Raw genomic sequence first — 25,878 nt, forward strand, 5'->3', positions numbered from 1 at the left:
TAATTAATACCTATGCGACTGAGCTTTGTTCGGCGTTTTTTCGTTTTATACTCGGCATTTAAAATTTTGTATTAGTTCTTAGAATTTAAAGTATTTTACTACCCAACCTGTAAAGTTGATTTAAAAATGTGTATAGACGATTGAAAAATTAATAAAACTTAATTTTTATTTTTAGGTCCAATTTTTCAATCGTCGAGATAGTATTGATCCATAAAATAAATTATGACTAGACTTAATAAAAATGTAAAACATATCGACTACTTTGGAAATTTTATGCGATACTTGAATAATCGGCTCATGATGCGATAATTATAAACTTTAATTCTTTACAATTATAATTATAAAGATGACATTTTGTAGATTATGAATTTCGTTTTGGCCAATGTACTCCACACACGTTCTTATTGTTCGATCTTTGAGGGATTTCGTTCGGCTTTGTGCCCGGGAAACCGGTAAGAGCGACAAATCTCGTTATACCTCTCTTGTTAATTATCCCTTTGACATGTGCCCACGCTCTGTCTGAACTATTCTCAATCATTTCATCAATCTGTCCATAACGTCCAATATGACTGTCACTGTTCGTACGTGGTAATGATTTTTAAACTGCCGCACGTGATTATGACTTTCTTTTGTGGATCAAGTACACTTTGCCTCGTAGCGCGAAGTTTATGACCGGTGTAACGTGTGATATCAGCATGAACCACATGCAGTTTAATATGTTACGGAGAGCATAGCATGATTATGACGTCTTAGTAACGTGTAGGTTACACTTTATAGTGAATTATACTTTTCGATTTATGTTGAGTACTGGTTTTCCCTTCATTTTATATTATAATCACCAATGGGATATTTCACGTGGGGGGGACAGCGAAGTAAATGTTGGCTTTTGAAATTCATTAATAATCAACCTACTTGCAGTTCGAGTAGATGCGAGTGTGAATGTGTAATATCTATTTTATTTGAAATTTAGTTTTAAAGTTATGGGCTTCTACAGAATTGACGTCATAGGTGAAAGGTTTTATATCTTTAATTTCTGTTCTGAAAATCAAACAAAGGATAAAAGCCTTAAAATAAAAATGATCGAATATCGTAAGATATTCTCATAGCGCTCCACCTAAGAAAAATAATTTTATTCGATTTCTTCCTAAACTCACTTACTTTTTTTAACTCGAAGTAAAAATATTAAAAAAATAACAAATCGAGCCAAAATCATCTCCGTGCAGTTTTCCTCTAGAGGATGCTTCCGCATCGGTATTTCCGATTTAGCGCCTGTCCAGGCTTTACCTCAGGCTATTATTTTGTCAGTTACTATGGAATTATTTATCATATTTAAGGACCTGCTTTACGAGTTTCAAGAAAGTTTTATTTGACATCGTATTAAACAGCTAATGTAGGTAGTACTTATTATATTCAGTACTATTTATTTGGGCGCATACGACGAATAAAAGTTTCGAAATAGGCGGTTAAAATATTTAATATTAACAATGTCATTTGCAGTGCATCATGTTATGGTATATTATCTAGTGTTTGGCTAATTTTAATCTTGTACGGCGCTCGTCAACTTTCATACGTCATAAAAGGGTTAGGTATCGTTAACATGTCCATCGACGTTTAGTGCAATAATAGTAATATAATATTGTGAAAAAAACATTTGGAATATCATGACTTTTTTAAGGTGAAACCGCACTAAGCGGTGTTGCAGTGATGCGAAGAGTAGTGTGGTCAGTGGCGTGCCTACCATGTCGGGTATGGGCAAGCCAAAGCAGTACAAAAAGAAATTCGTTTCCGTTTCACATAAAACTAGTGTTAAGAAAAATTGGCCCGTCATGACCTCTAAAAGAAGTTAAATTACCTATATCAATTATCAACCAATCTCAGAAAAAATAACAATACAATGACTGTCGAGTGTGGACGCGCAATGTTTTGTTTTGAAATTTCGTCACGTATCTATCTACCTACTGTACCTACTTAATTACTGAAATAATAAAGTTATATTTCGCTGTTTACCGAATTTATTACGTTTATATGTTTTTGTAAATTGGAATATCTCTTACATACAGCGCCGATTAAATCATTATCCTTAACCAGAAGTATCCCAAACACTTGTCTCGTTCGAGAAAAATGTGCAAATCCAATGATGCAATTTAGGTAATGTTTGTTCGTATGGAAGTATCCATCATGCCAATTAGTTAGCATACAGCGCCGATTAAATCATTATCTTTAACCAGAAGTATCCCAAACACTCTCGTTCGAGAAAAATGTGCAAATCCAATGATGCAACTTAGGTAATGTTTGTTCGTATGGAAGTATCCATCATGCCAATTAGTTTTGGATACTAGAATAAATACCTTATAAGGTTCTTCAACTCAGGAGTACATTACGCGCCTCTCGCCAGCTTGTTGAATGTTGTTGTTTTTCATCATAAGCTAACAAATTTACTTTCTTCTCGGCTATCAAACTTTCACACACTTGAAACTATTATAGGGTATTATTTCACTCATCTTCTTTATAGTTAAATGTTTTAAATAATTCAAAAACACGTAATAAACTCAAAAACTTTTAAAAATTTATCGCCGGCTCAATCAAAACAAACAACTAGTGTTGCCAGTTACTAATCGCAAATTATACTCAAAATTTCTACTTAAATTATACGAAAGGTTTAATTAAAATACATATAATACATAAATATAATTATTATTATGTAAATAGAATTATGTTTATTCTAAAATCATTAAATATACATGAAAAATAAAAGATTATTCATCCAAATAAGTAATATTATTTAGAATAAATGTTTAATATTAGTAGAAGTGCAAAGACTTGGCAACATTGTTATACTATAGCTATACGTGTGTGGTAGGATTTTATCCGTATTCAATGTATAAGTGGAAAGGAAAAAATACCGAGGCAAAAAGCCTCATAGAAGCCCACCCGAGAGAGAGAGATGGAATATATTTTGTGCGCGTGTTTTATATTAAAAATGAAATGCGTGCATACTAATACGGTTTAGATGTGGTATGTGTTAGTGTGTGTGTAGGTGCGCTCGAGGCGAATCGGCTCGGTGCACCGACACTTAGCGCGGAAATTTTTATTTTTACTGTACCGACCGATAAAATTATGATTTTTGTTCTATATTCCGTTTTGTGCAAATAATTTTAGGGCAAGCCAGGCTTTTGGGCTCCTATGGAAGAACCGCCACTGAGTGTGGTAGTAGTATATTACTTAAAACCATGTAAACAAAATTAGACTGTGCTGAGGAGCGTAGTTTTGCTGCAACACGGTGTCACTTATTGCAGTATCGCCATAATGCGACATAATTATTTATTTGATTATTAGTGATTATCTATTTGTATAATTTTATATCTTATGCTGACCAATCTTTGTACGGTGTACATTAAACTAAAAAACAAGGTACCATAATATATAAAAATAAAAGTAAATTCATGCTACAAATAAAAATTAGTAGTACTATATTAACTTTTATGATATATTGATTTCGGATAGCCATCATCTATTTTTCAATGTTTTATCTAATTTTCATAATGATTTCTTATGTTTCCGCGAATGTTAGACATTAAAATTAAACTGCTTTTCGGATTCTATCGCGGTTTTTTATATTTTAACTGTCTCCCGACGTTTCGAAGACTTTGCAGCCTTCATGGTCACGGAGGCGACGTCCCGCCCGTGATCATGAAGGCTGCAAAGTCTTCTATCTAATTTTCATCTCATATTTTTCAATTTGTTTGTTTTGTATGTTTAATTTATTTGTTTGTTTTTTTTATTTTACTTGCCGTCTTGCAGTCCAATGTTTCATTGGCTACATCCGCCTTTCCAGATTCGGACTTGGGACAAGATACAAGCTATAATGAAATCCGAAGAGGGGTTGGGTATAGAGTACGATGAGAATGTGATATGCGACGTGTGTCGCTCGCCCGACTCTGAGGATGGAAATGAGATGGTCTTTTGTGACTCATGTAATATCTGTGTGCACCAAGCCTGCTATGGCATTACCATCATCCCAGACGGTAAGTACGAGGATTATTTGCGGGAGGGTTAAAAGCGTATCCTTTACGTTCATTAATTATAATGTTAATACATTTACTTAGACGAAATACCAAGACATACTCCCATGGAATGTGGCATAATAAATGCGAAGCGAGAGTTTGTCATTTGATTATGATTGCGAATAGTTGAGAAAGCAAGTTACGTATCACAAGTTTGTTTCTCGTCAATTACAATAGAACAATACGAACTCTCGTGTCGTGTTTTTTTTTTCATACTAAAGGGGCTGACTGACTGAAGCCACCCGTTTGGCTTTGACATTAAGGGTTTGTTTCATAAGTAGATTTCATTTGAGATTAATTGTACTAGCACCTTATGTAAATAGTACTCCTTTTGATCAATTTAATCAATGTCATACAGCGAACAATTCATTTGAAAATTTGGAACGCATAACGTAATAGCCTCGATATTTCATTATTAAGACATATTAGGAAAAAATCAGTGACCCTTTCATTATGATTGCGGCTAGACTATTTAACAGTATAATAAATCTTTTTTTATTTTATTTCTTAAAGTGACATCAACTTTAGCTTTCATTACATGATTTTGAAGATTTTAAAACGAGAATATTATATATTTCAGTAAAACATTTTAACTTGTCAATTACTGTGCAAGTAATTTTGTCATTTGTGAAAGCTCTTATTGATATTGTTTTATACAGTAATTTCCATTGGCGTGAACATTCATATGAAAGATTGTAGCTGTCAGTGGACTTGGCATTTATCGGGTGCAGTGATGTACTAACGGGTAATATTGTTGTGTGATTTCAGGTCAATGGCTGTGTAAACCGTGCGATGATGGTGTCAGGCCGACGTGCGTCCTATGCCCCAATCTCGGCGGTGCCATGAAATGCACTCCGACTGGACAAAAGTGGGCGCATGTAAGCTGCGTCCTATGGATTCCTGAAGTCTCTATTGGTTGTGCAGAAAAAATGGAGCCGATTACAAAGATATCCTCCATTCCAGCCTCGCGTTGGTCGCTTGTATGTGTCCTATGTCGCGAACGCAAAGGAGCCTGTATACAGTGCTCAGTCAAAACTTGCAAGACTGCTTACCATGTTACTTGTGCATTTAAACATGGACTAGAAATGCGCGCTATTATTGAGGATGAAAACGCTGACGACGGGGTCAAGCTGCGCTCATATTGTCAAAAACACAGTGTTAATTCAAAGAAGGAAAAGTGTCCCGGATCGGGCTCTGAGGAGGAAGAAGTCAAAAGAAAGAGACGTAAGGATATGACATCTGAGGAAAAAACGCAAGCTCGTGCTGCTCGCTTGCAGGAGATCGAGAGAGAATTTGATCGACACGTCGGCGTTAAGGACATTAGCACACATCTTTTAGACGTCGACCAAGACGCTATACAATATATCTATAACTATTGGAAACTAAAGAGGCGTGCTGGCCACAATCGGCCGTTATTGCCGCCTAAGTTCGATGACAATGAGCTTCTGACTCATCGTCAAGAACAAGCTGATCTTGACAAAATGAAAATGTTTGTACAGCTTAGGCAGGACCTGGAAAGGGTTAGGAATTTGTGTTACATGGTCAGTAGGAGGGAGAAACTTTCTCGTTCTTTCTTTCGTATGCGAGAACAAACCTTTCATAAACAAGTTGCGGTCTTGTCTGCGGGTGCCAGTATTCCCGAATTGGAACTTAATGCTATAATTGAAGCCAATCATGGCCCCTCCATTTATGATAGGTTGTATTCCCATCCTAATGCTTTGGATCATAAGAATGACTTCGAGGACTTGTTGGCGCGTATTGCTCCTTTAGAGTCGGGTGATGAAAAGAAAAAGGATCGCAATGGCTTAGTGCGACGTTCTAAGTCTTCAAATCCGTATAAGAAACATTATGTAAATGGCTCACGACGTAGCGGTAGTATGTATAGCGGTTTATCTAGCGAGGAGAGTGCTCCAGAAATGAGTAGGACCAGTCGATATCGCGGAAGGGCCATTGGATCCAGTACGGAAGAGGAAGTTAAGAAGCCAACTCCGTCACCAAAGAAGAAGGTGTCACCTAAAGCAAAGTGTAAAAGATCTCCCAAAAAGACTGAACGAAAGAAGAAAAAAGTTCCGCAATCTAAAGCGGTCGTGGAAAGTAGTAGCGACGATGAATTACTGAATTCTAGAATGAAAAAAGATAGATCTCGAAGTAAAACTCTGCAACAAATGGAGAAGGAAATGACAGCGGGAAAATTAGGCCAGTCGGGCACAGACAGTGATGAATTGATGCCAATTAGAACAACCAGGAACAATAAGTTCCCAGTCGATATTTACTCCGATAGCAGCGATGAGCCAGCCAACATAAAACCTGAAGTTAAAACAGAAAAAGGCAAGGCAGATAAAACGCGACCAGATAAGAATAAAACAGATAAATCGCCAACCAGTAATGACTCTCAGCAGCCGCTACCGAGAACTAAAGCGGCTATGAAAGAGTTTATTTCTACTCAACCTGAGAAAAAAGTTACTACACCAGAAGAAGAGAAACCTGCTCCTAAAAAGAGAGGTAGGAAGCCTTCTAATAAGGACAAGAAGTTACCCGTCAAAAACGAATCAGATGATGAGGCTAAAAATAAAGAAAATATTAAATTTACAAAACAAAAAGATAATCCAACTGATTTGATAGTTCCTCAAAGACAGGCAGCTAAGAAAGCATCGGAGAATATGCGTTCCACTGCTGTCGTGAAAAAAGATGAAGCTGGGACAGATAAGCCAGCTACTGCAGAAGAATCTAAACCAAAACCTAAACTGAAAGGTAAAGATAAAGAAATAAAAGAAGTACCAACACGATTAAATAAAAGAAAGTCAAAGGAATTGGAGAAAGAACCTATTGCTTATGTACCACAAAGACAAGCAGCAAAGAAAGCTGCTGCTCATATTAAGAGTGGTCTGGGTAGCAAAGCACCTGTCGTTGAAACCGAAAATGATAAGAAGAAAGATTCTGAAAAGCCAGAAACTTCGAAAGTATCTCCCAAAAAGGACGATGTAAAGGGTGGCAAGGCTGCACAAAAAGAAAGCTCAAGTTCTTCTTCAAATTCCAGTAGCAGCAGTTATTCATCATCTTCAAGTTCGGAAGAGGAACAGGAAAAACCGGAGATGAAACCAACCGCTAAAGCGAGAGAGATAAAGCCAGCAATAAGGCAGCCGTCTATGTTCTCTCCGCCGGGCACTAGGCCAACAGTGGACTTGCCCTTTCTCGACAAGGTGTCAAGACCGCTCTCCTCGACCAGTGGCTCCAGCGATTCTGACAGCTCTAAGGAATCCGAAAGGTCGGGCTCGGAAAGTCCCACTCCGAAAAGGCCGCGGAGACGCAGGAAGGGCAAGAGCGTCTCGACCGATGCATCCCCGCGCAAGGCCCCGGACAAGAAGCTTAAAACTTCCGAACGGAGGTCCGAGTGTAGGGTACCATCACCGGCTTCTGAAGGAGAGGAACCGACCCGACCCAACGACACGCGTGCTGCCACACGTGCTCGGACCAGAAGCACTACTGCAAGCGGAAATTTGTCTGATAAGCCTGATGCCAGACTTGGAAAAACATCTAAAGACGACACCAGTGTCGCCTCTGGAGCCAATAAAAGTTCCAAAGAGAACGTCCAGTCCTGTGAGCTTCCACCTTCGGAGCGGAAAACGGACGAGGCGATAAGCATGGAAGATATTAAAGAAGAGGCAAAGGTTGTTCCTACCATTAATAATGAAATAAAGCCGAAAGTTTCTGCCATTACTAAAACTAGTGTGGACACTGATGATAAAGATATGGTTTTGGAGACCGCAATTGCACCGATCAAACCGAGTCCTAAGAAGACTTCAGAAACGAAACAAAAGACATTAATGAACCGGCGTATGAGCGTGAAAGAACCACCAAAAGAACAAAAATCTCCTTTACCAGAAATACTTCCGATCGTAAAGGAGGGTAGACATAGCGAGGAAGAGAACTCTAAAGCTCCAATTGTTGAATGCAAAAGTTTATCACCAAACAAAAAATCGCTTTCTTTAGAAAAATCTCAAGATGTCATAGAAATAAAAAGTCCTATTAGAATCGCAGATGATTTCCACGACAATGATGATAAACATTGGTTGCCAAAAGCTCCCAGTCCTACAGCACATCCAACGCCTGTGGAAAAACCGGGTGGAAATGAAAAATACATGACTGAAGATAAGTCATTAGATTCCGATTCAACAGATAAGAGCAGTGTAAAAATGATTGCAAAAATACAAGCTAATCTCAATGAGAACACCATGATCAAATCACCTAAAACTCCAATGGACGCTCGGACAAATTCAATGGAACATATGGATGTTGAAAATCCTATGATACGGAACATAAGAAAGCGTTCTATACTAGACCCTGAAAAGAAATTCATAACACAAGATGCCAGTCACGTCCAGGGAGTGGAAATTTCTAAGAGTGCTAAGATACCTTCCGCTGTTAATCCGTATCCTAATCGGGCAATGTTTTCACCTCAACCTAAAGAGAATGAATTATTTGAATACGAAATGGTTGCGATTGATGATGGATTTAATCATGACGATATTATGAAACCTTTCGCGTCATATCCAGAGTTTTTCTTTAAAGAGGACTCAAAAGAACAAGGCGTTCAAGAAACCCTTAATTTGGTAGACAGATTGAGGATGCAGCTCAGTTCCAAAAAGGTGAACGCAGAAAATTCAACTCAAGAAAATCCCATTCCTGTTACTGAAAAGGAAGATAAAGAAATGATAGAAATCGAAATTGATACTAAGCCAATCAAGAGTGATCACGAATCTGAAACTGCTGCACCGGAAAAGGATGTCGCACTTGATTTACAAGATAAAAGGATAGCGTCTAAACCTTCGCCTGTTGTCGATAAACATTTGCCCGAACCCATTATGCCGCTAGAATTGTCCACTAGGCGTAATAGTGTAGAAAATAAAGAATTTCAACCTATTGCTATGACAAGTAGCGAGAAATGGGCAACTGAAACTGTGACTTCTCACATTGACCTGTCAATGAGTCAATCTAACGACAGGAAATATGAACATACAAATTCCTACAATGAAGTTATTAAAGAACCGGCCACGGTTCAGTCAGATGTGCAATCTATTTCAGAAAATGCAGATACGATATCGCTCTCTAAACAAAGTGACGATTCACAACCGCTGTCTGTCGTTGATCATTCCATGCTAAGTAATGACCACGACATTACACAAGACAATCAAAATTACGACAATAATAACTCTTTGCTACATTCTGATTGCGCAACTATTTCATCACCATACATAAGTCAGGAAAAGTGGAGGGAGAGTAAGATAACCACTAGGAGATCTTCTGCATCAAGCACAAATTCTGAAGCTTCCATAATGTCTCATAAAACGGATTTGAAATCTCGTTTAGGTGTATGTACTGCTAGACAAATCACTATAATGCCGGAAATTGATTCTTATCCGCCAGTACCGGCTTACTCATGCCCCGTGGAACCATCAATGCCTCTTAATCAGTATTCAACCTATCCCCCCGACGCTTCGCCTTTCTTGACTACAATGACATTACCTTTATTTACAACTGGCCCATCTTCGCAACTGTCTTTGCCCTCACCTGGTGGAATATACGCCACTGGTCTATCCTATGCAAACACATCACTATTACCGAAAGCATCATTTCCAATGTGTGCGGCCTTTACATCTTCGTCGCAAAATATTGCGATAACTACAGCAATGATAGCTTCACCAACACCTAAAGGGCTGGAATCTCCTAGAGATGAAATTGATGTAACAGGAAGTGACAAATTTTCTATTCATGTTGTTTCAAGTCCCAGTGTTAGTGTAGATTCTTATGAGGCCACAAATAGGACTAAAATGTCCAATGATAGTAATGAAGCAATGATGAATTTACAGATTCTTGAACCTAAGTCCCCGTCGAAATCCAATAAACCTATGACTAGATTTCCGACTAAATCCCCTGGTAAAAGTCCAGGTATATCACCAAAGCAGAGTGATCCATCGAAAGGTACCAAACGTTCTAGCACTAGGAGCAACAGAAGTCAACGTGGTCGAGGTCGTTCTAAGAGTCGTGGGCACGTCTCGCATAGTTTCCAGTCGCTTGATTACACCAGTAATTCAATTCAAAGTAAGCTAGTTGGTACAGTTTACGATTTTGACGAGGAAATTGCAAATGATGGTGTAGATCTTAAAGCTCTTAGGGAGAGATGTAAATCTATAGATGTGTGCAAGTCCGAGGACCGAAAATCTGATCATTCATATAAAGACCGATCTCGATCTCCTGATGTAATAAGCCCGCAGCACAGCCTTAAGAAACCTCCCACGGAGGACATAAAAGATGTCAAAACATTCTCCCCAGAAAACGAACGGGTAGCTTCTCCCGATAATAGTTCGCCAGAACGCGGATCAGGATTTTCTCAAGTCCATCCAGTGCTGCCTGGCCCCGTTGATATGCGTACATATCAACCCTTTGAAAATCCCGTGCCAGTTGTAGGAGACGGTTACCACAGCCATTTACTAGCCTTTGCTAGCGGAACAGCTGACCAACATTTACCTGATATAGATGAAGAAGTCGAGAACCAACTACATAGTGCACTAATGTCGAGCAACCCGAAGGAGGGGTCACCCTCGGCGGTGGCGGTGCCCGAGCCCGTCACTCAGCCCCTGGAAGTGATTCCGCAACCCAAGGTATCCTTATCGGATTCAAGAAATCAACTGAAAGTGAAAATTAAAGGTCCATTTTTGGATGCTAATTATGCTACGAGCTCATCGCAGCCAGTGGCGCCACCGCCCCCGGCTCCAGTTCTAGAGACGAATCCGAGCGTATTTAATACGGCGGGCGCATCTGGATCCAGCATGATGAGTGGGTCTACTAATTTACGGCGTATGAGAAAGAAGGAATTGCTTCGTCAGTATTGGACCCAGGACATGAACATGGATGATCCTGCGGCCTCGTCCGCTATGGTAGCTCCACCGCCGGCGGCTCCATCTCCTCTTACGCGGGCGGTGATAACGATTCCAAAAGCGGTAGCCTCTATGACCAGTATCCCCACCAGGGAGGATTATAAAATTACTGAGGCTCCAGTTGAAAAGAAAAAACGAAAGGTCACAAGTGGCCTATCCAGAGAGCTGAGGCATTTGGAAGTGAGCATGAATGATGATGTGGATCCTTCAGATGATGTCAAATTGTCTACCATTGCCGGTACGTCGAATCAGACTCATAAAAGACGCGGCCGCGCTTCTACAAAACCAAATAAAACTGCCACTTCGCCAGTGGCACCAAAATTGAAAATAAAGATCGGCCCAACTAATGCAGTGCATCAAGTCAACGAAGAGCCTTCCAGTGCTCAGTTCCGCCCGCCAAAGAAACGATTAATTCATAAGCCAAGTTTGGAGGACATCCGTCGCGAAAGCATGAAATTTCGACGGAAGGTTATGGCCGATTTTGAGGAGAATGAAAAGGAAAAGAAATGTAAACTAAGCAAGACCGAGAAACGCAAAAAGAAAAAAGATAAGAAGTTGGAAAAACTGGAGATCATTAAGAAAATGGAAGCTAACAAATTGATTATAAAAATAAAACTGCCAAAAGATGATGAAACAGAGAAGAGTCCCGAGAATCAGTCTTCAGGTCCGGGACCGAGCGGCGCAGCTATGGCGGCCGCCGCTGTTCCAGAGCCTCCCGTGGACCCGTTCGAGTACGACCCAACGGCGCCAGACCCGCTCGCCATAGACACACCGTCCTACGCCGAGGCGAGCTCTGCAATACGCAAGATCCGTACAGCGAAGGTGACGCCGATCCGGTTAAAACTAGCGCGCACTGCCCAGGGCTCCGGCTACGTGATGAAGGACAGTGGCGACAACAGCGCGGTCGAGGAGGCGAGCGCGAGCACCTCCGCCGCCACAACCGCTGCGACTGCGCCCCCCGCGTCCCCCGCGTCCCCTCTGCCCATGGCCCTGAATAAACACTGTGAAGTGAGGTGATACAGACCGCGCAACAAAAAATAGGTGGACAATGTCGCAGGACCCAGCCGCCTGCGTAAACTTATTATTGTTGTACAGTTGCCGTAACTTAGTGTCTGTATATTTTAAAATAATTATGTCTTTAGTGTAGTTTATTATAATATTATTTATTTGTATAAATGGAAAGCTCAATGATTAACTTAAAGTTACTGTAAGAATATAGAGCATTGTGCATCGCGTGATACACAGTAAATATTTGATATGAAGAACAATGCACACATGTTCAGGGAAAATTTTGGAGTTGAAGTGAATGCTTAAATCTATAAGTATGAGAAAGAGTGAAAATGTTTAAAGGAGTTTAGAATATAATGGAATCGAAATCTTCATACATAATATTATAGATTTAATAATTTAGAAATTACCAAAACAAGACCTTTATAGCGTATCATAATATAAGACTGCTTCATTATTTTGAATGGCAACGATTTCGTTTTACAGCCAAGAAAGCTATTTTTTCAACAAGCGTAATCAAGCAGTCTTGGTATGATGTACACCAATCTAATTCGATACTTCTTTATCCATTTTTCACAATTTCATAGTTATGGATTTCGATGTTTACAGAGTGAGAAATTTACCCTTTTATTTACATATAAATATTATGTTAATGTTGTTCTTTTGTGGCTCGTAAAGAATCTCATTCGATAAACGGTTAAAGTAACCGTTAACTATTAAGTATTTATACTGAGAGCTTCGCCTTCACAACACGTTTTGACATCCTGCTTAGACATGTGATTAGGATTATTTTGTTCACGATTTCCCCGTTAAATATTCACATTGCGTATGGCTCAGTGTAATTGACTCTCCTCTTTGTTAATTGAAATGTGAGAGAACCATCGTGTAGATAAAGATACAACTGCAGATATAAATTAAATATTGCGCACGTGACATATAATATTCTCTCTTTAGCGCACGTGACACTAATTTCTAAAAGGAGAATAGCACATTACCACGCTTGCGTTTCAAGACTTTGCGTTGTAAACTTTTCTGGTCTCTGCGTACTGCCGGCAGTAACGTCAATATGATTTATAAATATAATTATATTATAAGTCGTCACCATTTCGAAAGACATTCTCACAAAATAAGTTATTAGCTAACTGATTATAATTATTGATAAAAATTCTTCAGATAAAATAACTTGTTTTTTACGGAAACCGTACCCTCTGTATGGTATATGATTCATTATTTACGAATCTAAAATGTCAGTTTTTATCAGTTGTCATTATTAAACCTACCACATTTCCGAAAAATAATGATCGTTATTACTACCAGTTATTGTATTTAGTCGTATTATTTACTTTGACATAAAAATACTAATATCTATGTATATTTTTTATATGAACAATATTTATCGCGTCTCCATTGTTACCGAAATTTTATTTTTATAGACTTATTATAATTTTGCATCGAGTCATTTTAGTGATAGAGCGATTAGCAAATTATAGAATTTATTATTGTTTTTTTTTTTGTTATATAATATGTGATTTATTAAATACTCTTGACATCAATTTAAAAGCAGCACTATTATATATTATTATGTCTCGTTTTGTTTTTTTCTTTTTTTTTATAAAACTTTTCTCCTAATAAAATCATTAAAAATATGTATGCAGTGTTTTTTTAAAGAATAAGAATAATCATAGCGTAATATTTATTTAAATAAAACATTCTCGAAAATAAATTAAAAAAGTAATCATCTTAAATGTAAAAATGTTAATACAATTTTTAGGTGGAATTATGAAATATTTGAATACGAATGTAACAAAACTCAAAGTGGTCAGCCAATTCCACTGGGAGCCAAATATTCATTCCAATTTTTTATCCTCATCGTTGGGTAATAACCAAAGAATGAAAAAAAATATGTTACTCGATCAAAATGGGCATTAATTGTTTTCGTTTTTGAGACACAAATTGTAAATTATACAAATAAAACGAATGTATGTTAGAGTTCGCATAAAAGTATCTGTTGTAAAATAATTTCTTACACGTGATTGATGTTTAATGTTATTGGAGAAAATAAAAATAAACAGTTCACACTGGGCCGGAGTGCCATCGGCAGATAAATATGAAAAATTGCAATTTTCCAAACGCTGGCCGTTTGTACATGAAGCACGGGTCCGATCAACACTTCAGCCTAGTGTCCTGTAAAAAAAAATAACGCAAGCTTCATGAGGCCAATGTGTACCTATAGAGGGCATTTTTCTTAGCGTCAATAATCATTCATAACGACTATATTGATAAGTCTTCATCGCGAAAACTTGATGGCCGAAATCATGTAATATATTAAAAATATAATTTTAGTATCGGGACTCTCACTGCGGTGAGTTTCCTCCGTAAGAATAGGATATAATTAGTTTGCATGCAGATTCCATTTCCAAGTGTCGTATTATAAATTGATTAAAAGGCTCATTGGCCACCGTAGTCGACTTTCCGCTAATGAACTAAATAAAGTCTTATGGATTTCAAGATAATAGAGCACTACTGATAAATTAATGTTTCAATGTAAAAATAAAGTAACAATGGCTAAGGCCTCATATGTATATATTTTATAATAAAACCTTGTATGCTGTGTGCTCTGTTAGCTTTAATGTTGATATCTATTTATTTTTGTATCTCCTCATTATTATTACCATATCATTGTGACATGTATATTGATTATTGTTAAGGATATAATTTAAAATTTTGCGTTTGCCTAAACGATCATTCGAATGTTTATTTGGTTTTTAAAAAATGAAATTGTTTTCACAATATGTTTGTGCAATATTTGGCAATACTCATGGCGTAGTCAATATTTCGTGGCAGTCGATAACGTACGATAGCATTAAGTACATGTTCGTTAAGGTTAAGATACATCTTTGAGATATTCTTGTTTTGTAATGTAAATATTAGCATTATTCGTAGCAAAGCTTTGTTCAAAAAATGCGCTGAGATGAATTTCCTTGTATCGTTTTGCATTAATGTGGAATGAGCTAATTCATTATGTACATATAAATACTTTCGTGTTGTTAGTATATGACGTCGGTCGACTACTGTGAATATAATATATGTGTCGGTGTTATATCCGTAATGCGTAATTTGGACATTGTCTTAAAAGTAGATGAAATAATAATATCTTATTGTAGTGTCGGTTAGGGTGTGACCACACTGAAACGCCAAAGCGATGCAGCGCGACTCGATGCTACTGACATAATGTGAGTATTAATAATTATTAATACGTGGATTGTACAATGACGTGCCATCGCTGTAGCCTTTCTGTCTGGTTGCTGTTTAAATGAGCTTAGTAATAAAAATAGGTACACCACAATTTAATGTGAAAATATTAACTTAGATTGTCTAGCTGTTTACTTCAATGGAGTAGAATTTGAAAAAATATTTTTAATAATAAATGTAACAATTTTGTATTCAGTGGAGTAGTTTAATGTGACATAACAGTAGCACGGTTAAATTAGCACAGTTACGAACATTGAAATGTGTTAATTGAAAATTACGTAATTAGTCAGTTCAATTGATGATTATAAACTTCGCACTCAAACCGAACCATAACTAATAAAGTTCTTAATATATTTCGATCAATAGATTACAGATCAATAAATTATACTTAATTGAATGTGTTAAATATAATATTAAATACAATTACAATATTTGATAGGATAGTATCGATCTTCACCTGCCGTGTGCCCAAAATCTATTTGAGACTAATCTCTGTTTCGCGTTCAATTCGATCATTCAAATCCCAATAGGTAAATCTTTGTTTCGATAAATGTTTTAAAATTTACATTACTCTACTTTTTATACTTTTATATTTTTTTAATCCCTGTGGGAAACTATAGATGTGTACTTTGTTTTATTACTGACACATATTTATTTTTGAATGATGTTACATTATTTGTGAGGATACATTTTTGTATGCATTTATTTAAACATCGTGAATGGTGCCGTAGGGTAATCTATTTCTTTCTACTCGTTTCAAATTTCCACATAGATCACACGTAAACCACCACAAAGTAAATTATATAAACAATATATTAATAATTGTACTTTGTGTGTATTTTTTGGTATATTAAATAAATATAATCTTTTGTAAAAAGAACCTATTCTAGTCGTAAGGGTCACCGGAACATGAGAGAATTACGACATTCATGTGTATACAGAAATATTTTTATTTGTTTAGTTGATCCTTATAGTATTTTAGGAGTAACCACATTACTGCTGATAATCTTCTGATATGATAGCGTCGATGTCTACGGGCCAGTCTCGGCCTACGAGCCATTGTATTCGACTCGGAGGTCCTCTCATACTTTTTAAATATTATATCGACTGGTCTCTCTTACCGATTATAATAAGAATTTACATACGTGTGAACAATTTATTACCTAATAAGGACATAAAGTAGAATTGAATTATTAATTTATTCCTGTAATCTATACGTAGTGGAACGTATTTGTGTAATTAAATGTGTATATTTTTGATTGGTAGTTTAAAGACGTGTCTATTCGTGTTAGTATATAGTCTGAGACCCCTCTGTTCATATATAGTTTCAGTTATATTTGGCACCGTTTCTCGATATTTTCATATATATAATAAGATCTCAAAGAGATTAATTACTTTCAAAAGAATATTTTTTTTAATGTGTATATATTTATATATTATAGTTTCAAAGCACGCATTAAGTTTACTATGTGGACTGTTAGGGTCAATATGTGATGTTTAAATGAAGTCGGTTAGGGATGACCATAGTCTATCGTGTTATAACCATATTAGAGTAGGACGCACGTGTGTGCGGATAAAACAATGACATCAGGCGACTAGCAAATTTTAAAACAATTGAATTAATGTGTTATATAAAAATATTTTCTTTTACTTTATATTAAATGGTTTACGATCAAAACACTGCTTAAAACAAAGATTGAAATTGAATGAAGCGATACAAAGTAAAGAAACATTTACCTACTCTATATAATCATTATTATAACTATAATTACAATTAAAGAATTTTCCAATTTAAATAATAATTGCTAACAGTGTCTTTCGGTTTTTGCATGACAATGTCATACGCATAAATAACACTACCGTGGTTCATATTGTTTTAATCATAAAATTCTTCACTTACTGTCGAACTTATAGCTCTATTTGCATATTATTAAGATTCATGTAACAATTCCTAAACATTACTATATCTTAATAAAGTGTCGCACAATCCAGCCTCATTAAATACGACAGGTATGTGAAAGAGCTGCTGTACAGAAATCGCGAATCTCGCGCGGTCATCCCTAGTCGTATAGCCTTAGGTGGATAATGGAAGAATATGATATATGACACTACTGGCGCGCACAAACCACGTAACAGCTACTCATAAGACATCACATTACAACAATTTTATTGTGTCGACCATTACCTTGTTACTGTGATTTGATTTAATTTTATATATTGATCGATTAGATATTAGGAATAACTTCGTATTCGAGATTCCGACTGAATGGAATAAAAATAATCACTTTTTGAACTTGTACATATTTCATGAATTTCATTTTGTTGATAAATATTTTTTATATGATATAAAAATATAATGTATGAATGTACTTCTTAATATTTTGGAAAATACATATGAGTGTATTGATTTTTTGGTACTCTATATTGTCGTGTTATTTAGATTTCGTGCTTTAAGCGCATGATTTTATATTGAGTATTTTAATTCAATGAATGTTTGTTATTACGAAAACATGTATGGATTTGTAATTTACATTTTATCTTAAGTGGAGTTAATATGTGTGTGCGTTGTTGACACGTTAGGTGTTAGGCTCGTAAGTGTGCGGTAAGAGCGCGTGCGGGCGTAGTGTATGTTTAGTGCGGGGACGCTGTACGCGACTCGTTGCCCTTTCGAATTTGTTGGAGCTTACTCGACTTGTACTAAAGCCGACTTCATTACCTAGCGTTAGGATGTAGTTGAAAGCTTGCGTTGACCACTCCGGCGCGCGGCGAGTGTCGGTGCGAGTGCGTTCGCTAAGCCGGTGCGCGCGCGTGCGTACGTGCGTGCGTCCGGTAACACGCGACACACCAACACCGCGCTTGCATCATGTCACTGTTAGATGTAATGCCTTGGCTGACCGTCTCGTACCAGTCATTAGGTTATAAAATTACACACATATTTAAATTATTAGCCGATATAATCAGATAAGTATTAGATTTAAGAGATTAATGTCTTTATATCCTTATCCTTTGAGTATTAAGAACAATATGTCTATTCGTTTTGAAAGTAGATGTTTAGATTGTATGTTAAGTGTGACTTGTACAAATTATTTATGTACAGTTTGTAAAATAATTAAGTGAATGATGCTAATGTGGCATGTGGCCCTCACTGCCGTCAGAGGATAATTGTAACGCGGGTTTTGTAAATAGTGTACATGCGGTCGTGTATGTAATATAACAAGTGTTTTCAATGTGCACATAGTCTCTTCATTCATTAATAAATTTTTTAGATCAATTAATCTTAATTTATGATTTTATTATTTTATTCAGGTACCACCTATATCCCTACTGTCCTGTAATATTATCTTATATATCTGGTCTACAAAATTGAAGTTTTTGTGTACCAATAAATATTTTTTTAAAAATTAGCCTTATCTAAAAAAATATACCTAGTATATACACCCTGACTTAATACAAAAGTTTAAAAAGATGCTAATTTATAAAATGTGTGTTTTACTTATTATATGTATTTTTTTTTTATAAAATTTAGAATGTTAAAATATTTACAATGATTGGGACCGTGTTTTGCTAAAATGTACCAACTATTTTTTAATAACATCTCCCACGTGTAAAATTACAATGACGCAAGTGCACAAACCGTTAAATTGACATAATCCACAACATTTGAAAAGTGACAAACTATCGAATGCAACATCGACTTTTGGCAATTATACAAAAGTCTATGTCGCACTCGATAGTTTTTCACTTTTTGGATTTGGTTATTTACGGGTTAGTACATTTTGGTAAAACTGGTTACATACTATATTAAGATATTCTTGTTTTTTGCTTGTATTTTGTATATAGGAATAACCACTACCTAGGTGCTCAAGTTCCAGCAGTAATCTTCAAGTTAAGCTTCACTTATATCGTAGGTGAAGTTAAATAAAATAACCGTCATGAGCACGATTAATAGGTTTTCTTCATAAGCAGTTTCTATGCAATTTTGGCTTTAAGAGCCACGTTACCACATATATAACAAAAATTGTCGCCATCATTAAAACAATTACGAGACATGATGAAAACTGTAGATTTTGTATGAAAGATTTGTTAAACAGTTTTAAAGATTTAATAAAATTTCACTTTTGACATTGTAAACGAGAATCGGAAATGTTTAGGCGCAATGAATAAGTATTTAGTAACAAAATTTACGTAGATATTCACTAAATATTTGAAAAAATAAGTAAACGAAAAAACTATTTATTTATGATTTTTTTAAAATTTTGATTCAGCGAGGAGAATTAAAAGCAGAAACAGTTAGTCCTAACCCGAAACTGTCAAGAACAGGCAATTTTACTGTAGACCAGTGTATATTTAACAGAACACTTCCCTCCCTACCTTGTCCTTTTGCGGGCAATAATTGAACTACTTTACATTTCCTATATAAATTCATTTGTCAACTACAATATGCTTTATCTAACAGTAAAAATAAATAAATATTTTGATTGCAGTTTTCGTTATAATTTATATACTTAAAAAGTGAATTATATTAAGGGCAAATTTTTTAATCATCAGAATATTAAAGTTATTCATAGGGTAAATTGCATTAACGCTATGATCTGAGATCAACACATTCAATGTTATGGCGGTAAGGGTAACTTTGTTATTTGTCAATTATGATGCTCACATAATTTTGTTAATGAATAGCTTTACAGCTTATCTGACGATGGAAAAGTTAGTCCTAATATAACTGCATAAATTTGTGATATTTGAATACTTGTTGAAACAAATGCAGATGCTGCTGATTTTGGATAAAAATTTTCAAATCAACAGACCGGATTAAGGATTTAATACGGGCTTTTTTTCTATTAGAAACGGACATTCACCTCGGGCGGCAGCGAGCGTAAACTAGTACGTTGTTTCTGGTCAAATTTCTCGATTCACTGACGATTTATTGATAAAATTAAAAATAATAATTTCAAAATAGGTCAGTAAAATATATTATGCACTTTGAATTGTAGTGTTCTGAACCAATGGATGATGGATGATGGATAATTATGTCTAAGATTTTTTTAAGATTCTTACACCCGTATTTATGGAAAACTACGAAGACTCATAATGCGCCTAAACGCACAGAGTCGGCAAATTCATAGTTTTCTTTGACTTTGTTTATCTAACAGCCAACAGAAGTAAAATACTTATCTCAATATTAACCAATCACAGCGCCCCGTTCTATTCTATGCCTACGCACTGCGAAGTCTTTCACGCCGAAAACACTAAGAAACAGTATTTTTATGTTACTAATTTAGTAACGTTTGTTAAGTTGTTCAGCGTTACCTTGTAATTCCTGATTGAGATACTTGCTGAGTACAGACGAATAGTCACTAACATGAGTATGTAAACAGCTTATTCTGGTGTATTCGTTACCTATTCATAATTCATAGTCATATATTCGTGCACGAATTATTTTCCAGGTTGTTCGCCAACAGTCTAAATCAGGCATAAGACAAGTGATGAATCCCCTTTACGGGAAATTTTGTATTTACTGTCATGAATGTAGCTATTGCGAGGCACAACTCAATGTCTATTTTTGGTGCATGTCGTGGTCGCCTGTGATAGGCTATTTGACAGTATTTGCAATAATATTAGTGTATGAAAAATATTGAATATTTTCACCATAAAACTTAAATTAAAATATGTAAATTATTTTTTATCTGGAACTATTTGATCGTAAATGGTTTTTATTGGCGAAATTTGCGATGACTTCACACGTTTGTAAATATCTTGTGTCACCCAAATTAGTATTATGTTTAGTGTTTACAGACGTGTGACGTCATGTCACTGAATTGACGCCATATTGCCGGAGCAAGCGTTTTAACAGTTTATTTAGTAATGATTTTGTTTTAAATAAACATTAATATTATTTTTAGGGTCACTAAATAATATGAGATGGTTTCCAGAAACTAGTCAAATAGCCTATTATGGAAATATTTAAATTAAGAATATTATAATTGTAACTTGTAGTAGGTATAACTAATGTATTAGGCGATCCTAAAATAAATAAATAAATTTAAATTTGTCAGTTTGTTAAAACCTAATAGACACTGACTACAGCTGTGAATGCCCTATCCATATCTCCCACGGGCCAAGACAAGTCTTAAATAACAAGACATAGGTAAGGAGGTAAAAATTATGTTTTAATATGTATTGCTCTTAGCTTCACATTTTCATCCGATCCGATACCCGTCCCCGACACCTCATCATGGTAATGATACCGCAATACAATACCGTCGCCTGGCTATTTGATGGTCACTATGTTTTCGTGGATAACTTTTTGCCACAGCTTCAATTATCTACCCGATTCCGGGCTCGACCTCGAGATTTTAGCATGGCCGTCACGCCGCAATACATACCATCTGGCTATTTAACGTCCACTATGTTTCAGTGAATAATTTACATCTCATAAGTATTTATAAATGCGAATGTTTGCGAAAAATGGGATATTTTTTAGAAGTTGACTTAGTAACTGCTGAACTGAGTGGCTGTACTTTTTATCAAGGTAAGTGGGAAAAAAACGTCTGGTTTTTAAATAGGTGGCGCTGGTGTCGTGCATGACGAAAGCTCTGCCATGGTGGTGGTGCATTCTGATTTATCCTGTCGGTAGGTATTTAGCATTGACGTTAATTATTCATATTAAAAAGTTAAAACAACATTCAATTTGTTGATATAGTGTATTGTACTATCTGTATGCAACACACACAAAAAAAAATTAATGATGTAAAATTCTATTACGTTCGCAAGAAAAGTACCTACTCATGGTTATGTGAATAGCGATAAAAAAGAATAGAATTTTATAAAAATCATACATAGTCTGAATTCCAAAAGGTAGGGAGGTAAACGTTTATAAGTAAATTGGAAGTTTTCATAAGTCAAAATCATAAAATATGAACAAAATACCTATTACATACATATCACATACATTATAAGCAAATATTTTTTATCCTATTTTATTTTTATAATTAATCTATATTAAAAATGTGAAAAGTTAATTCCCTTGGCTAAAAAATATCAGCATTAGCAGTGTAGTATATGGCATTTAAATATGCAGCGGGCCCTCAGAACAATAACAAGGAAGCGGGCCTGTAAGAGCGTCTGTGTTTTTGTTCTTGTCTTTTATTGATTGATTTGAAATCAATTCACTGTTGTCATCAAAGTGTTCTCAGATTATATATTAGACTAGCTTTTGCCCGCGGCTCCGCCCGCGTTATAAAGTTTTTCGGGCTAAAGTTTTCCGTTATAAAAGTCACCCTATATATTTTCCCGGGAGCCTATGTTCTTCCCAGGGTCTCAAACTTTCTCCATACCAAATTTTATCCTAATACGTTGGGTAGTTTTTGAGTTTAACACGTTCGGGCAGACCGATGCAGCGGGGGACTTTGTTTTATGATATATTTTTGTAGAACTTTTTAAGAGGAACAATCCCGTCATACATTATTGTTGCATAACTTTAACCGTTTACGCAGCGCACGCAACAGAAGCTCTCAAAACTAATAAATTGTCCCCGTTTTTGCATCATGTTTCATTACTGCTCCGCTCCTATTGGTCATAGCGTGACGATATTGCATATAGCACCTATAGCACTATAGCACCTATAGCACTCCAGGAACAAAGGGCTATCCAACACAAAAATATTTTTTCAGTTCGAACCGGTAGTTCCTGAGATTAGCGATTACTGCTCCGCTCCTATTGGGCATAGCGTGATGATATATATAGCCTATAGCATTCCAGGAACAAAGGGCTATCCAACACAAAAAGAATTATTCAGTTCAAACTCCTAGTTTCTGAGATTAGCCATTACTGCTTTGCTCCTATTGGTCATAGCGTGATGATATATAGCCTATAGCACTTCACGAACAAAGGGCTATCCAACACAAAAATAATTATTCAGTTTAAACTCCTAGTTTCTGAGATTAGCCATTACTGCTCTGCTCCTATTGGTCATAGCGTGATGATATATAGCCTATAGCACTTCACGAACAAAGGGCTATCCAATACAAAATGATTTTTTTAGTTCGAACCGGTAGTTCCTGAGATTAGCCATTACTGCTCTGCTCCTATTGGGTATAGCGTGATGATATATAGTCTATAGTACTACACGCACAAAAGGCTATCCAACGCAAAAAGAATTTTTCAGTTTGGACCAGTAGTTCCTGAGATTAGCCATTACTGCTCCGCTCCTATTGGGTATAGCGTGATGATATATAAGCCTATAGCACTCCACGAACAAAGGGCTATCCAACGCAAAAAGAATTTTTCAGTTCGGACCGGTAGTTCCTGAGATTAGCGCGTTCAAACAAACAAACTCTTCAGCTTTATATAATAGTATAGAAGTATAGATTATATATTATTATTAGAGCGGACATCTGGAACATTGACATACAAAATTTGCGCAGATGCAATGGTTACTCAATCTATCGTTAAATACTTGGTAATAACTTGGAGCACCATCATGTCCACTCTATAAGTAACTTCTGTTTAATGTCTTTGGTTGTCATCGAGTCGAGATCCATCCATTTGCTTGGCGGCAGAAATAAATAAAGACCTATTTTCTAATTCGATGTATTATTTCGTCACATTGATATTTATAATTATAAATTAATGCATGTGGTGTATATATGTGTATATATGTATGTTTGTTTATTTTACTTGAATTTTGATTTTAAAATGTCATTTAATTGGGAGGGAAGGTCTAATTTTAAATTGTTTTTTTATAGTGCCATCTATGTTTTAAAGTATTAATTTTTTGGTTCTCTGGTTAGTATTGTAGTAAATTATCACGATACGTTATGCTGGTAATGCAATAAGCCAGATGGCGCTGCCTGTAACGCAATAATGTTTCTGTTGTATTTAGAAGAACCTTATGAAGTTCTTCCCTTTTTTCCCATATGTAGCATATAAAGTTTGAATTCGCAACCATATTTTTGATTAAATATGTTATTATAATAATAATTTTAGCACCTTATAAATATTATTGTATTATCTGCGTTAAGTATGTATTTAATTTTTAAGTTTCCTAGACTGGTTGGTATGTAATTAGTATGCGATATTTTTGGAGAAAAGAAATCTTTATAGTGATCTAACAAACGTTTTTGATTTGATCCAAAGTTACGATTGATACAGGGTTGATCAACACATAGATTTTTTTTTTTGGGGAACTGCCGTTGTTATCACCGGGGCTACCCTGCTAACGGTGTACAGGCGATCCCCCAGCTTAGCAACCATGGCAGCCCCATGATGAGTTGGTGGGCCCTACCGCTATCACTGCAGGTTCGGTTGCTTGCAGCTAGACGGTCTTAGGGCCCGGGAGGAAGAAGGGAGGGGATAGAGGGAAAGGAAGAGAAGGGGAAGGAAGAGGAGTTTTTAGGATGGTTGGAAGGAAGGGAAGGGAAATGTTCACGAACCCTTAGACAGATCTCAATGTGAACTTAGCAACCAAGATGCATACGTACGAGCTGTGCGCCTAGGATCGCGGCAAATGTGCCCCCGTGCATGAGCGTGCATTTGGTGTGGAGACCAAGCGCACAAGAATTGCCTCGGGGGGGACAATACGTAGATACATATCTTTTTTTCTGTACAAGGTATGAACAATAGTGGATCCAGATTCCAGGGAGTCATTAGGGTCATGACTCCCCTCGGGCTGGGTCTATGTGTGTGTTCGTAATATTTTTATGGCTATCAATGATATAATTAATAAAATAAACATTTTTTTACGATAGCCTAAGTAGGTACACGCGATTGATTAGACTTCGACTATATGACCCTGGGGGGTGTGAATGAGGTTTAATTACAGGTGTTTCAATTGCCTATGGTTCAATCGAAGGTAAATAAGTAGGTAAGTACATAATAATATGTAACGTTAAACTGCCTATGTTACAGTTGCCTTTGTTAAAATTTATTTAGCGGTAGACTTGCACACAATAGACTTGAATAATCTGTTTGTTCATATTCTGTTAAACATAAAAAACAAAAACAAACATGCAATTGCAGTCCGGGTATAGAAATGGTTAATGAAATAGAGTGCGTTAATCACATCTTAATTAAATAAAAGAGTTACGTCAAGAGAAGGTTGGTTTGCCTTATAATTTACAGTCTGAGCTATTGTACGAAGAACTCTTGAAATTAGTTACACCTGTTATAATAAAGGGGTACCTACGTACTTTAACATGTGTAACTATGTGTAGACATATGAGAGAAATTACGTGATTACTGATTTATTGTAACTAATGTGCGGCTTGCGGCCCGCGGTACTAGCACACGTACGGGCTTAAACGAATTACGAGTGAAAATTAATATTGGTTTGATCGCCGACGAACTTGCGCGGCGATTATAAATTCAGGTGCTAATTATGATATACTTACAAGCGAAAACGGTAGTAGAGCGAACGTCTAGCACCCGCTTTAGCTATGTACTATGAAAATTATAGATTTTAAGGTTTTTAGATTACCTAGTAATAACTTATAATTGTTAAATGACGGTGATTTATCAAGTACTTAAACATTGCGCCCAATTAACCTTATCGTAGTAAATAGGTACAATTTATCAGATAATGCAGCCGATTCGCTAATAACTCAATATTGTTAAATAAC

At 36.2% G+C, this 25,878-nt stretch overlaps 1 protein-coding gene across 3 annotated transcripts in view; it reads left to right on the plus strand.

The window, feature by feature from the left end:
* The window catches only part of LOC115445608 (PHD finger protein rhinoceros), a 65,705-nt gene extending 47,165 nt beyond the window's left edge, over positions 1-18,540 (plus strand). For all 3 annotated transcript variants that reach the window (XM_030171936.2, XM_030171934.2, XM_030171937.2), the window contains exons 5-6: positions 3,836-4,025; positions 4,833-18,540. In XM_030171936.2, the coding sequence (XP_030027796.1) occupies positions 3,836-4,025; positions 4,833-12,016 (7,374 nt within the window). In that variant the 3' untranslated portion in view covers positions 12,017-18,540. The remainder of the gene's footprint in view (positions 1-3,835; positions 4,026-4,832) is intronic.
* The last annotated feature ends 7,338 nt before the right edge of the window (positions 18,541-25,878 follow it).

This window comes from Manduca sexta, chromosome 27 (assembly GCF_014839805.1).
Source record: "Manduca sexta isolate Smith_Timp_Sample1 chromosome 27, JHU_Msex_v1.0, whole genome shotgun sequence".
Taxonomy (NCBI): domain Eukaryota; kingdom Metazoa; phylum Arthropoda; class Insecta; order Lepidoptera; family Sphingidae; genus Manduca; species Manduca sexta.